At 49.4% G+C, this 12,291-nt stretch overlaps 1 protein-coding gene across 5 annotated transcripts in view; it reads right to left on the reverse strand.

Moving 5' to 3' along the window:
* The window catches only part of LOC133276331 (junctophilin-3), a 60,772-nt gene that overhangs the window by 25,482 nt on the left and 22,999 nt on the right, over positions 1-12,291 (reverse strand). For 3 of the 5 annotated variants that reach the window (XR_009745827.1, XM_061467054.1, XM_061467053.1), the window contains exon 3: positions 831-955. The exons of the other annotated variants lie outside the window; for them this stretch is intronic. Coding sequence is in view for 2 of the 3 variants with exons in the window: in XM_061467054.1 (XP_061323038.1) it covers positions 831-955 (125 nt within the window). In the remaining variant the exon portion in view is untranslated. The remainder of the gene's footprint in view (positions 1-830; positions 956-12,291) is intronic. 5 annotated transcript variants of the gene reach the window in all.

A 12,291-nucleotide genomic window follows, 5' to 3' on the forward strand; every position in this document is an offset into this window, starting at 1 on the left:
GCACCTCCTAATGAGGGTTCAGTGCAGAAAACTTCTGAATAAAACCATTCACATAGACTAATTACTAGATTAATTGCTATGTTAATTATTGCTGGGAGGACTTGGAGCTTTTCACTCCCTCTCACTCCCAGATAGGCACAGCCTTTGTGGGGTGAATCCACCCCGTGTACCCACTGGCTGCAGACCCCTGCCTGACCATGGCTTTGCTTTGGCTTTGCTTTGGCTTCCTCCTCCCTGAGCCTTTGCTGAGCTTGAGCTTCTTGTCAATGAGCAAAAATTAGGACAAACCAGCAAGAAATGTCGAAGATGATGGATGGAAGGAAGAGCCACCAGGCAAACCTCAAACACACATTTCCCCCAACACCTTTGCAATTGATTTGCATGCTCAAGTGATGGATTAGCTACCAATACATGGGAAATCAGGAGCCATAAAAGCCATGGGGGTAAAATCAGTGACTGCCTCTGGGATCATTTGTCTTTGAATTTTGCTTTCAGAGCTCTTGCTGGTTTTTTTTCCGTGCAATTGTCAAAGACTATGAATTAAAAAAAAATGGTGTGAAAAGAGGAGATCCCTGTAACCACAGGACTGCACAGGGTGGAAGTGCTGAATATTGAAAGCCTTGTGTTAATACCTTTGAAAACTGGTGGTTTAGGGCAGTTTCCCACCCCAAGAGTCCAAGTGAGGGACAGGAGCTGCAAGCACAGATGGAGCCTCCATGTAGGGCTCATTTCTGGGGGTTTTGGGTCTCTGCATGGCTAAGCAAGGTAGAGAGTGGCACAGGGCAAAAGCCACATCCATGGGGCTGGCTGGCATGACAACATGCACTGACCATTTTCCCTGTGCTGGAAGGAAGGTGAAAACTCTTTGGCAGTGATCCTGGCGATCCGTGCTTCCTCCTGAGCTTTCTGCGCCGCCGTCACAGCTGCCTCTGCCTTGGCCCTGGAGTGAGAGGTCCTGCAAAGCAACCAGAGAGACAAAGACGACATTAGGCAGCTTCCCTCTGCAGATCAAGGCATAGAGAAACACGAAGTCCCCCCATGAAACCCTTTTGCTCTGATGCCCTGTGATGGAGGAGCCGCTGCTGGTAGCCGGGGCTTCTTGAGGAACAGGTAATGCTACATCAACATGTTCATGAGCCGCTTCCCAGTCTGCAAATCACCCAGGTGGTTTGGAAATAGGGGCAGGTTTCTTCGTTTCCCTGGGGATGCATCACCTTGAAGCAGGCTAGTGCCTTTCATCATGCTCTGTGGGGACCTCAGCCTGGCAGATATCTGTAGCCTCTGGGCCTGAAGACCTGAATTTAAAGATGGTGGGTTTTTTCTTGTAACCAAACACATTTGGTTTTGGATGTAAAAGCAAAGATTTCCACCCCCACCACCATGTTCTGTGTAAAATGATGGATGCAAATACAAGCAGGGTTTGTCACCAAGAGCAGAGGCAGGAGCGGGGTCTTGCCATCAGTACCACCTCCATCACCCCTTAAAACAGCTTGGCAGAGGGCTGGATGATCTCCAGAGATTCCTTCCAACCCTAATGATTCTGTGATTCTGTTATCAAGGCATTGTTTTTCACCTGGACAAGTGACTGTTCCCTGTACTCACCCATTACCGACTATTTCCCTGACACTCATGATGGATGGTATTTCATCACTCAAGATCTACACCCTCTTATCCAGCCCCTCTACAGTGTTCCTGTGAACATCCTTTGGAGGCTGGTTTGCCCCTTCCCCTTAGCTGAGCTGTCAAAGCATTTAAAAAAAATACCCTTTCCTACCCACCCTTGTGCAGGCAGCATTATAAATAGCTCTGTTGATTTCTTTTCCCTCCAAAATCAAACTCTCCATCTCCTTTAATTTTTTTTTTTTTTGTTCTGCCACTCTCTGAATTCCCTCAAATTTTTCAACATCTGCTGGGAGAGGAGTGCCATTTCTGACAAGCTCATATAAATGGAAAATAGGGCTAGTAACATGCCTACCATTGCATCATGCAGCACAAGCCAGGGATATGGAGCTAGGTGTGTGCATGCCTGTGTGCTGTCACCTCTTTGAGCCTGGGCAAGACGTCTGGTCCCTGCTCCTGGAGTTGACCTGTCACTTGTTTTCAAGTGCTGACAAGTTGGTTTTGCTCTAACAAATGCTTTATTTATATAAATTGCCTGCTTTGGAGTAGCTGAGGGTTCTATCAAAAGTGGTGGAAGGGCTGTGGTGATGCTGTTGCAGGTCCTGCAGGTCCTCCATGACTGATGTAACCAAAAAATTGAGTTTAAATGCACTCACTCTGCTCAACACTCACTCAGACCATGCTCCCCTCTCCAGCATTCATCACCTCCCCTTTTTTTTTTACCAAAATAGGTCAAAATCACCATCCCTGGGGGATGGATGGATGGATTTGTATCTCTGAAAAACTCGCTCCAGAGATTTCTGGACCAGTTCACCTCTGTGGACTCCAAGACCAGCCCAGGAAGAGCAGCAACTTGGGGCTTTGGTGCAGAAAGAGTTAAAAATCAATCACATTAATTAAGCCATCTCCAATCTAAAACATACTTGATACCCACAAAGCAGATGTAATGCTGAGTGCTGCACAGAGGCACAGCAGGATTAATTGCTTGTAATGCTCTCTAAGATGTTTGAAGGAGACGCGCCGTCAGAGTGAAAAGCAGAATTATGGTGATCTATATGTTGCATAATAGAAGACATAAGTATTTCCAAATAAATGCAAGTAATCCAGTGAGTGCTCACATGATGTCATTGTCACATCCTAATTTTAACAGCTGTCTCCTCTATACATGCTCGCTGCTCATAGCCTGTGCTAAATCTTAATTCCCCTGTTAACTGTTTGAATTCATTTCCTTGTAAAGTGGGTCTTCCCCCAGAACACATAGATGGGGCCCAAACTAATCACTCTTCTCCTGCCATAAATCTTTGCCGGACTGAAACGCCATCCTGGAAACCACAAAATAAGGCTGGATCCTTCCCTATGGATTCATCACAGCTGGAGGAGGAGGCTGGGGATGTTCAGAGGTGGGAGGAATTAAACAGATCCCCTTGCATCACTCCATTACCTCCAGTGGTGTCCTCCACCCTGTGATGAGCTCACTGTCTTGTTTGCAAGAGCACAGTGCCCCTCTCATCTTATCTGAGCTGATGAAAAGTTGCACATCTGGAAGGTGCTCATCTGGGTTCCTTCTGCCACTGCTGATCTGGAGGAGAGTGTTTTGTCAAGGATGGGGCTGGGAAGAGCCACAATGGTGATGGTTAGGTGTGGTTTATAGATTTTGAGACCCAAGGGTCTGGTCTGGGTAGGGGCAAAGAGTCCACACTGGGTCTGGCTTGGAATATTTTTCTTATGAATTTTTTGCCAAGCCAACTTATCAGAGGATTACCAGGCAAATGGTCAAACTGGCAAGAAGAGCTGGCAGGAGGCAGGGAAAAAGTGCAGCCAAATTTCTGTAAATCTTTGCAGATCTCTTGTGATTTGGCCAGAACTGACAAGGGAAAGGATAATATCTGCAAGTGATTCATAATGTCAACTTTATCAGCTCCAGCTAATCTATAAGATACTGGAATAGCCTGATTTGCAAGGAAGAACTTGGCTTTTTAGGAATGCCAACAGCTACTCTGGCCTGGCTTTGTGTGAGCAAGGAGCTGGTGCAAGGGCTTCTGCTGCAAATACAATGCTCAAGGCCAGTTTAGCCAAAAAGGGGTGAACTCTAAGCAAAATCTGTGACACTTGATGGTTTCAGGAAAAATAGAAGCAAAATTAAAACCAGGCAAGGCTTGAGTTGTGTTTAGGTTAATGGACCATTTTGGCAGAACAAGTGGGACAAACTGCTTGAAAATTAGTCTGTAAATTAGAGCAAATTTACAGAACACCAGAAACATCCCTGAACAGAGATGGGGCTGTTTGGAAGTTGTAAATGTGACACCTGTAACTGCACCTGGTGTCACAAGAAAACTGTTTCTTTTATGAGTCTGTCTCCTCTATCCAGCTTTGTTTGAGTGCAGTGATGGACAAACTTGAACCAGATGAAGGACTTGCCATCCTTATTCCTTTCTTTCTTGAATTCCTGTATGAAAAACATGCTCTTCTTAAATTAAAAATAGGTAGCAGACTGAGCAAAAGTATGTTTGGGGCCAAAGGAAGCTATGTTCTGAACTCAGGGCGAAATCTGCATTACTTGTGGTTTAAATGTGAAAAAGCATCATTCGGGCAAGATTCCTGGAAAAGAAGGTCTGTTTTCCAGAATTCACATGTCCTTTTGCAAGCAAGACCCTTGTTTCTCTGATGCCCCGTGAACTAAAAGCTCATCTGGGGGAGATCCCCTCCTTGGTGGGATTTAGGCTTCACAAGGAAGTATGAAAATGCTACTTTATTGTCAGGATCCTGCTGCAGGGATGAAAATCTCCAGCCCTCCTCCATCCCATGACAAGAGCTGATGGAAACCTCCCCTGAGCTCTCCAGATAGCCCCAACTCCTCAACAGGAGCACACAGGAGATCACAAGTACTAAGCCCTTTGCTCAGTATTGAGCTGATTTCAGCAGGATTATTAGGTCTTAATCTTTTCTATATTGCCTGTACACCTACAAATCAACCATGCAAAGGAGCACAAAAAACCCCAGGCTCCTGGTGTAACGAGTAAATTCCTGTTTGTTAATCAAATCTTGCTTGCTTAGGAGTTACTTGCTTAGAGACTTGCTTGCTTAATAGCTACTGGAAAATTACGGTGCTTTGACATGTTGCTTATAGACCGCGGGTATCTGTTAAAGTAAACGATGCATGGGGAAGGCGATAAGGAGCCTTCCTTCCCACACCCACCAGGAGACAGAATGAGACCCCTTATCTACAGATCACACAGATGCAGAGGACGCCAGGAGGTGACATGTATATCGGATGAAGAAGAGTATAAAACCAGTGACTTTGGGGAAGTGGGGTGCGTGCCGTTGGCGGAGCGGAGACTCCCCGGCCACCCAGCGCTGTTTTGCTTGCTGTCACTTGCTCAATAAACTGATTTGATTCATTGGTCTGGCTCTCGTCAATTTATTTGAGCCACATTTATAACAAGCTCATCAGCCTTCATCAGGTAGAGCATCCTTCATCCAGCACCTCTGTGGCCCCAAAAGACTGGCACAATAAGCTGACTACAAGAGCCAGGGCTGGTGCAACCCAGGGCCAGTATCTGTCCAGATATTTCCCTCAGGGTGTGGGGAGATGGCAGCAATTAGCAACACGTTTGTTATTTTCCCTATCTGGTATTCATTGCCCCAATAAAACCCACTCTTAATTCCAGCTTGACTCTTTTCACAGATCTTCTGGCTTGGTTGTTATTGCACTAGTCTTGCCTTGAGTGATTTGTGAAGGCAGTAATACAGTTCCAGTACCCAGGGGGTGGAATATTAGATACACCAATTAGCTATCTGTGCATAAATTGGCTAGGGATGTTAAGGATAACAGGAAGGGATTCTATAGGTACATAACGAATAAAAAACAGACAAGGGACAATGTAGACCCCCTCTGGAACCTATCGGGAGAACTGGCTACAAAGGATTTGGAGAAGGCTGAGGTTCTGACGGACTTCTTTGCCTTGGTCTTCACTGGCAAAGGCCCTGACTGCACCACCCAAGGCTTGGAAGGCAGACGCAGGGACTGTGCGAATGAAGACCTTGGGCCCACAGTAGGAGAGGATTTGGCTTGAGACCATCTTAAAAACCTAAACGTACACAAGTCATAGAATCATAGAATCATAGAATAGTTAGGGTTGGAAAGGACCTTAAGATCATCTAGTTCCAACACCCCTGACATGGGAAGGGACACCTTACGCTAAACCATATCACCCAAGGCCTCGTCCAACCTGGTCTTGAACACTGCCAGGGATGAAGCATTCACAACCGCCCTGGGCAACCCATTACAGTGCTTCACCACCCTAACAGGAAAGAATTTCCTCCTTACATCCAATCTAAACTTCCCCTGTTTAAGTTTTAACCCGTTACCCCTTGCTCTATCACTACAGTCCCTAATGAAGAGTCCCTCCATAGCATCCCTATAGGCCCCCTTCAGATACTGGAGTAACGAGTGGTGTCCCTCAGGGATCGGTGTTGGGACTGGTCTTGTTCAACATCTTTGTTGGTGACATGGACAGTGGGATTGAGTGCACCCTCAGCAAGTTTGCTGATGACACCAAGCTGTGTGGCTTGGTTGATACGCTGCAGGGAAGGAATGCCATCCAGAGGGACCTTGACACACTTATAAGGTGGGCCAGTGCCAACCTCATGAAGTTTAACCACAAAAAGTGCAAGGTCCTACACCTGGGTCGGAGCAATGCCAGGCACAGCTACAGGTTGGGCAGAGAAGAGATTCAGAGCAGCCCTGCGGAGAAAGACTTGGGGGTGTTGGATGATGAGAAAATGAACACGAGCCGGCTTCAGTGTGCGCTTGCAGCCCAGAAAGCCAACCGTATCCTGGGCTGCATCAAAAGGAGCATGACCAGCAGGTTGAAGGAGGTGATCCTGACCCTCTACAATGCTCTCGTGAGACCTCACTTGGAGTATTGTGTGCAGTTCCGGTGTCCTCAACATAAAAAGGACATGGAACTGTTGGAACAAGTCCAGAGAAGGGCCACGAGGATGATCAGGGGACTGGAACACCTCCCATATGAAGACAGGCTGATAAAGTTGGGGCTGTTCAGCCTGGAGAAGAGAAGGCTGCATGGAGACCTCATAGCAGCCTTCCAGTATCTGAAGGCAGCCTACAAAGATGCTGGGGAGGGACTCTTCATTAGGGACTGTAGTGATAGGACAAGGGGTAACGGGTTAAAACTTAAACAGGGGAAGTTTAGGTTAGATATAAGGAGGAAGTTCTTTACTGTGAGGGTGGTGAAGCACTGGAATTGGTTGCCCAGGGAAGTTGTGAATGCTCCATCCCTGGCAGTGTTCAAGGCCATGTTGGATGGAGTCTTGGGTGACATGGTTTACACAGGTATCCCTGCCCATGTCAGGGGTGTTGGAACTAGATGATCTTAAGGTCCTTTCCAACCCTAACTATTCTATGATTTTATGAATCTATGATTTCAACCACTAGGGCCCTAAGATGCTTGGAAAACAAATACATCCACATCTTGCTGCACACATCTGGGAGGAGGCTGCAGCGAGATGCTGGTGATGGGCACCACTCCATGCACCTCTTGCCACATTTAGCCTCACCAGGATGGACCTAGTGATAATGAAAAGCTCTTCTCTGCTGTAAGGGTCAACTGGCCCCAAAGTGGCTGGGTTGGAGACAGCCATGTGTGGGACACAGCAGCATTTTCTCCATCCACAGCTACCACATCCAGCTCCCACATCTGCCTACCAACAGCTCACAGGAATGATGAGAAAATGCCAACCCAGAGCAAAAATGCTCCCCACAGAAAGCATGCCACAAACTGCACCCCCATAACCTCATTACTTTATACCATCCTGGAAGGTGCTGAGTGGGGACAAGGACTTTGCTTGGCTGTGCCCCAAACCCGGTGTACCACCACCCCCCAGTGCAGCCAAGCCCTAAGCAGAGTTGGGTTGGATGTAGACCTACACAGAAATCTCAGCTGCAAATCAGACCTAATAAAAGTAACATCAGATGCTAAAACACTGCAGAAATATTCTCCATGACAAGCTGCTGTCACCACTCTCTGGAGCTCTGGTCCTCATGGGCTGAAAGGATGGAGGGGACAAGAATGTTTGGTTAAATTTCTTGTCATGTTGAGTGCTGCTTGGGGCTGACCTGGCCCCATGGCACATATTGCCTGGTCCCCTGCACCCTCCATGGTGGGTGCAGGCAGAAGGGAGAGGGGTTGGGTGTGCCCTGGGCAGCCAGGCAGGGGTGGGCAGACCCCTCTGCAGTGCAAGTGTTTGCCACAGCCCTGATGGATGTGGGAGGGGAAAGAAACATATACCATCTCGTTGTCACAGCAACGAGCAGCTCCTGCCTGCCTCAAACTTCAGAGCCCACCCAGAAGGAGCCTCTTTCCTCATCCCTGCTGACTGCATGAGTTTCTCCTCCCTGTCACCTGGGGATTTTTGAACACCCAGGAGCCCAAAAGCCAGACAGCACCCCCAAATTACCTGCTTCTCAGGAGGCTTCTCCAGATGGGGGGCCATGCATGAGCTGCTGGGTCTGAAGTAGGGTTTGCCCACTCAGCCCCACTGCCTACCTGCACTCGCTTTGATCCTCAGCTGGTGAGTGCTGCTCATCCCAGCGCATCCCAAGCACCCTGTGGGATCCCCTGGATAGGATGCTGTTGCTGGGGACCTGCTATGGCAGTAGGTGACCCTGCTGATCCCCAAACACCAGCATGCCCAGAGGCCAGCAGACGGGGCTGGGTTTGCAGGTCTGTGCTGCCTCCAAGGCAAAGCCCGTGAAAATTTCCACTTAAGCAGCCAGCAGCACAACAGGGGAAGGAACCCAGAGCCCTGCTCTGCCAGGAGAGAATCTGGGCTTTTAATTATTTATGCTTCACCTCCATGCTATGGTGATGAGTGTCAGAGCAGACAGACGCATCCAGATAAAGGAGAGAAGACTGCTGCCTGTTTCTCCAGAGAGAGCAGAGGTGAGCTGGAGGGCTATCAGACCCTGCACCAGTCCTGCCCCTCACCTCTCCCCTTGGAAAAAAGTGCTTCATCCCTAGCTCTTCTCTCTGTCACTGCTATCCTGGAGGGTTTATCCCCAGGACCAAAGGGTTAGGAAGTTGCCACCTGTCATGGCTATATGAAGATCCCCAGAGATGTTGCTCTGTTGGATGGGGACCAGCCATGGCTGCCTGACAGTGGTAGGGCTGTGGGACAGCCTTCATTACCATGGTGACCAGCTTTGAACCCACAAACTCCATAAGGCAGTCCAACCCTGAGGAACTGCTGCTCAGGGTTCAGGGTGGAATCATCAAGACATCAAGACTCACAAGGATGCTTCATGGCAGGGTGTTCACTGACCCAGCCTTGCTTGGGTTCACCATCTCCAGCAGGTTTTGCTTTGGGGATGGATACCAGATGTGCTTTAATTGAGCAGAATGAGTTTAGCAAAGCTATAGGACCTGGTCACATGTTCCCTTCTGCTATCAAGGTCCATGAACAGGAGCTGGTGCTGCTAGCACAGAGCTCACTCATTTCCCATTGGGGTAAACCTAGCCTGTCTCCCATGTGACCTGCTCCTGATGTTGAACCAGGAAAACCAACAGTCCACAAATAACATTCCATGTCCCTGGAGGGCGACACACAGGGATGGGGTGGAGGGTATTTGGGCCACGGTTGCAGCGAGGTTCTGCTCTCCCCATAGGCAGCAAGCAGGCAGTGAAGGGCTGATGCCCAACATTGAAAAGGGGCGGCAGAGGTGGGCTAAAATTGAAAAGAAGGTCTCACCAGATGGTGGGCTGAGCACCAGGCACAGCCACATTGATGCTGAGATGGGATTTCAGGGTGCTGAGCACTTTCTTAGTCACAACTTTAAAGAGGTAATCAGATGGCTCTGTGGGTTAAATCTCCCTGGGATTTTCAGGGGGAAATTTGCTTAGCAGGGTCTATGGTCAAATCCTTTAATTTCCTGGATTAGGAAGCCAGGACAGCTAGTTATTTTCCTGCATGGAGGAAGCAACAGAAACCTCATTGCTTGAGGCTTTTCAAACTGACTGCAAGAGCACCCAGGGACTGTGAGCCTCCCCCCCCCCCCCCCCCCCCCATGGCAGTGCCAGTCCCTCCAGCATCCCAATCTCTGTCTGTACTGGGAAGCGACGCTCAGGAACATCAGCAAGGAAAATAGCATTTTTCCTTCACTCTGCATTTTCATCTCAGTTGTGCTCCTGATATTGCTTTCTCCTCTCTCCATGGAGGAAGGGGCTTTGGGGGGGAAAGGAGCATGGAGGTGTTGGGGATGTTGCTTCAGGAAAACAGGTGGGAGGGCTGGGGGGGGGGGGGGGGGGGGGCACTGCAGCCAGCAGGAACACATGCCAGGAAACCCAAAAAGGGATAGCTGGGCAAGGGAAAAAGCACACAGGTCTCCCTCGCGAGATGGGAAAGCAGCATAGCTGTAGCATAGGGATTTTCCCCTCAGCTCTCCTCTGTTATCGAAACTTTGGGGTGCAGCACTGCTGGGATGCAGCATGGGAGCAAGCAGGGACATGTCACAGCTGTTCCCACTGACGCAGCCAGGAGGTTTAGGGGGCTGGGATGCTACAGTCAGCACCTAATCCTTGGGCCTGCCAGGTTTGGATGTACCCCCACCAGTCTCCTTGCACCCCACAGAGGCTGAGGATGAGGATAGAGGAGAGCGATAAGGCTGTGAGCCAGGCAGCTGTGCAGGCTGGGGGAGGATCTCTCCCTTTCCTCATGAAGATCACTGAGAAAAGCAACGCTGCAGTTTCTGCTCATTGAATAGGAAAAAGAGCAGAAAGGAAAATCAGGGGCTGGATTTTTGTGGCTGCTGTTGGCTTTTCCTTTATTTTTTTTCCCCCATCTGATGAAGGGCTGCTCCACCCAAAAGCTAGAAGGCTTCAGCATGAAGAAGAGGCTTCACCACCCTCTTCTTCAGCTCATTCCCTCTTCCCTGTATTGTGCAGTCAGTCAGGGTGGGCAGGAGATTGTTGTGTTAGTGGGGGCATCTAACACTGCTCAGGGGACTATCATCATCCTGCACCGAGAAGGGCTGATTCTGCAGCAGGAGAGCAGTGCCAGCCACTCAGCCCATGTGTTAAGACAGTAAAATGCTTGGATCAGAAACCAAGCAGCTGATCTGGGCTGCGATGGGCTGCTGTGTGATGCTAAGAGGAGGAAGAGGAGGAGGAGGTGGCAGCCTCCCCTTTGGCCCCCCATGCTGGCCCCCACCTCCTGCCCAGCTCTCCAGGGCAGCCCCTTCCCATGGAAGCTGTGGCTGCCAGGAGTGAATCACCCTCCCATTCCTCCTGCTGCACTGCTGGACGGTGTCATCCCTGCCTGTTTCCATCTGGTCTTGCTGAAAAAGCGACCATGCTCCAGCACTGGCACAGCTCTCCTATCCTGGCTTTGTCACACATCCCAAGACCCTTCTCCAGCTTCATTCTATGGCAAAACCATCCCCTCCAGCTGGACTTTGCTGTAGACCTGCTGTAACACAAGCCGTGTCTGCCAGGACTGCATGATTTTGGAGATCTTCCCCAATGAGCACAGGGAGCAGATCCGACTGGGACCATGGCAAATCCAACGGGCTGTGAATCTCTGCCCTGACCATGTTATTTCATCAGGACCTAGCAATGTTGGAAATAATTATACAAACGCATGTCACACACCTGGGCCACGGAGCCAGGGTGGTTTAGTTCATATTTGGCTCAGAAGAGAGGGAAGGCGGTGGGAGCCACCAAGTTGGGAGTCATGGTTGAAGGATGGGAGAGCAATGAAAAGATAGGGGCTAGCAAAATTCACACTGAGCTGCTCTCTTATAAGCTAAAAAGGACCCTGCTGAGTTTTTTCCAGTTGGATTATTTTGTAAAGCATCATTCCTATGAAAGGCACTTAATTTTCTAGCCTGTTCATGCCTGTGCATGGATGTGCCCCTCCAGCCCTGCACTGCAGCGCAGGCAGAGAGGTAACTAGCAGTCGAGGACTCGCAGAGCTGGCCCTGCACAAGCATTCCAACCTAGTCCTGACTTTTGACACATCCACAAAAAAGCTTAATGCTGCAAATCCTGTCTGAGCAGGAAGTTATTAAATTGGCATTGCAGGAGAATTTAGTCACAGTGCAGACAGCAGATCCCTCAAGAGCTGGTAATGAGTAAGGATGCAGTGCTTTGGGATGCCATCTGGGGATCTGCTATTCCTCGGGTGTCCTGAACTAGAGGTGGAAATTGCGCTCGCCAGTGAGTCAGATGTGCCTGTGTCATCCCATCTGACAGCGGCACAGGGATGGGAGGAATAACAGATGATCCTAATCTCTGCTGCCACAGTATTGCCTGATTCCTGTCACACACCGGAGCTTGTGCACAGGCAGGAGGGGGGCAGGGAGGGGACAGAGGGAAGGAGCTGGCAGGAAGGAAAGCCAGTGTGCTGTGATGCAGCGCAGCTATGTGTCAATGGTAAAGCTTGCTGGAGGCTGCCAGCCTTGGTCTTTGCACAGGAGCTGGTTGGGGGGAGAGAGGGCAGGAAGGAAAAAGAAAATGCTGCCATAAAGAGAATTACCTCCTGTCCCAGCTGATCTCAGCCCTTGAGTTACCTCCATCCATCCCCTCTGCGTTTTCCTCCCTTTTTCATTGCATGCCTCAAGGAAAGGGTGAAGAGACTGGCAAAGGATGGAGGGTG

Source organism: Pezoporus flaviventris, unplaced genomic scaffold, assembly GCF_033815535.1.
Source record: "Pezoporus flaviventris isolate CSIRO_AGI_PZ_B2104156 unplaced genomic scaffold, CSIRO_AGI_Pfla_v1 ptg000044l, whole genome shotgun sequence".
Lineage (NCBI taxonomy): Eukaryota > Metazoa > Chordata > Aves > Psittaciformes > Psittacidae > Pezoporus > Pezoporus flaviventris.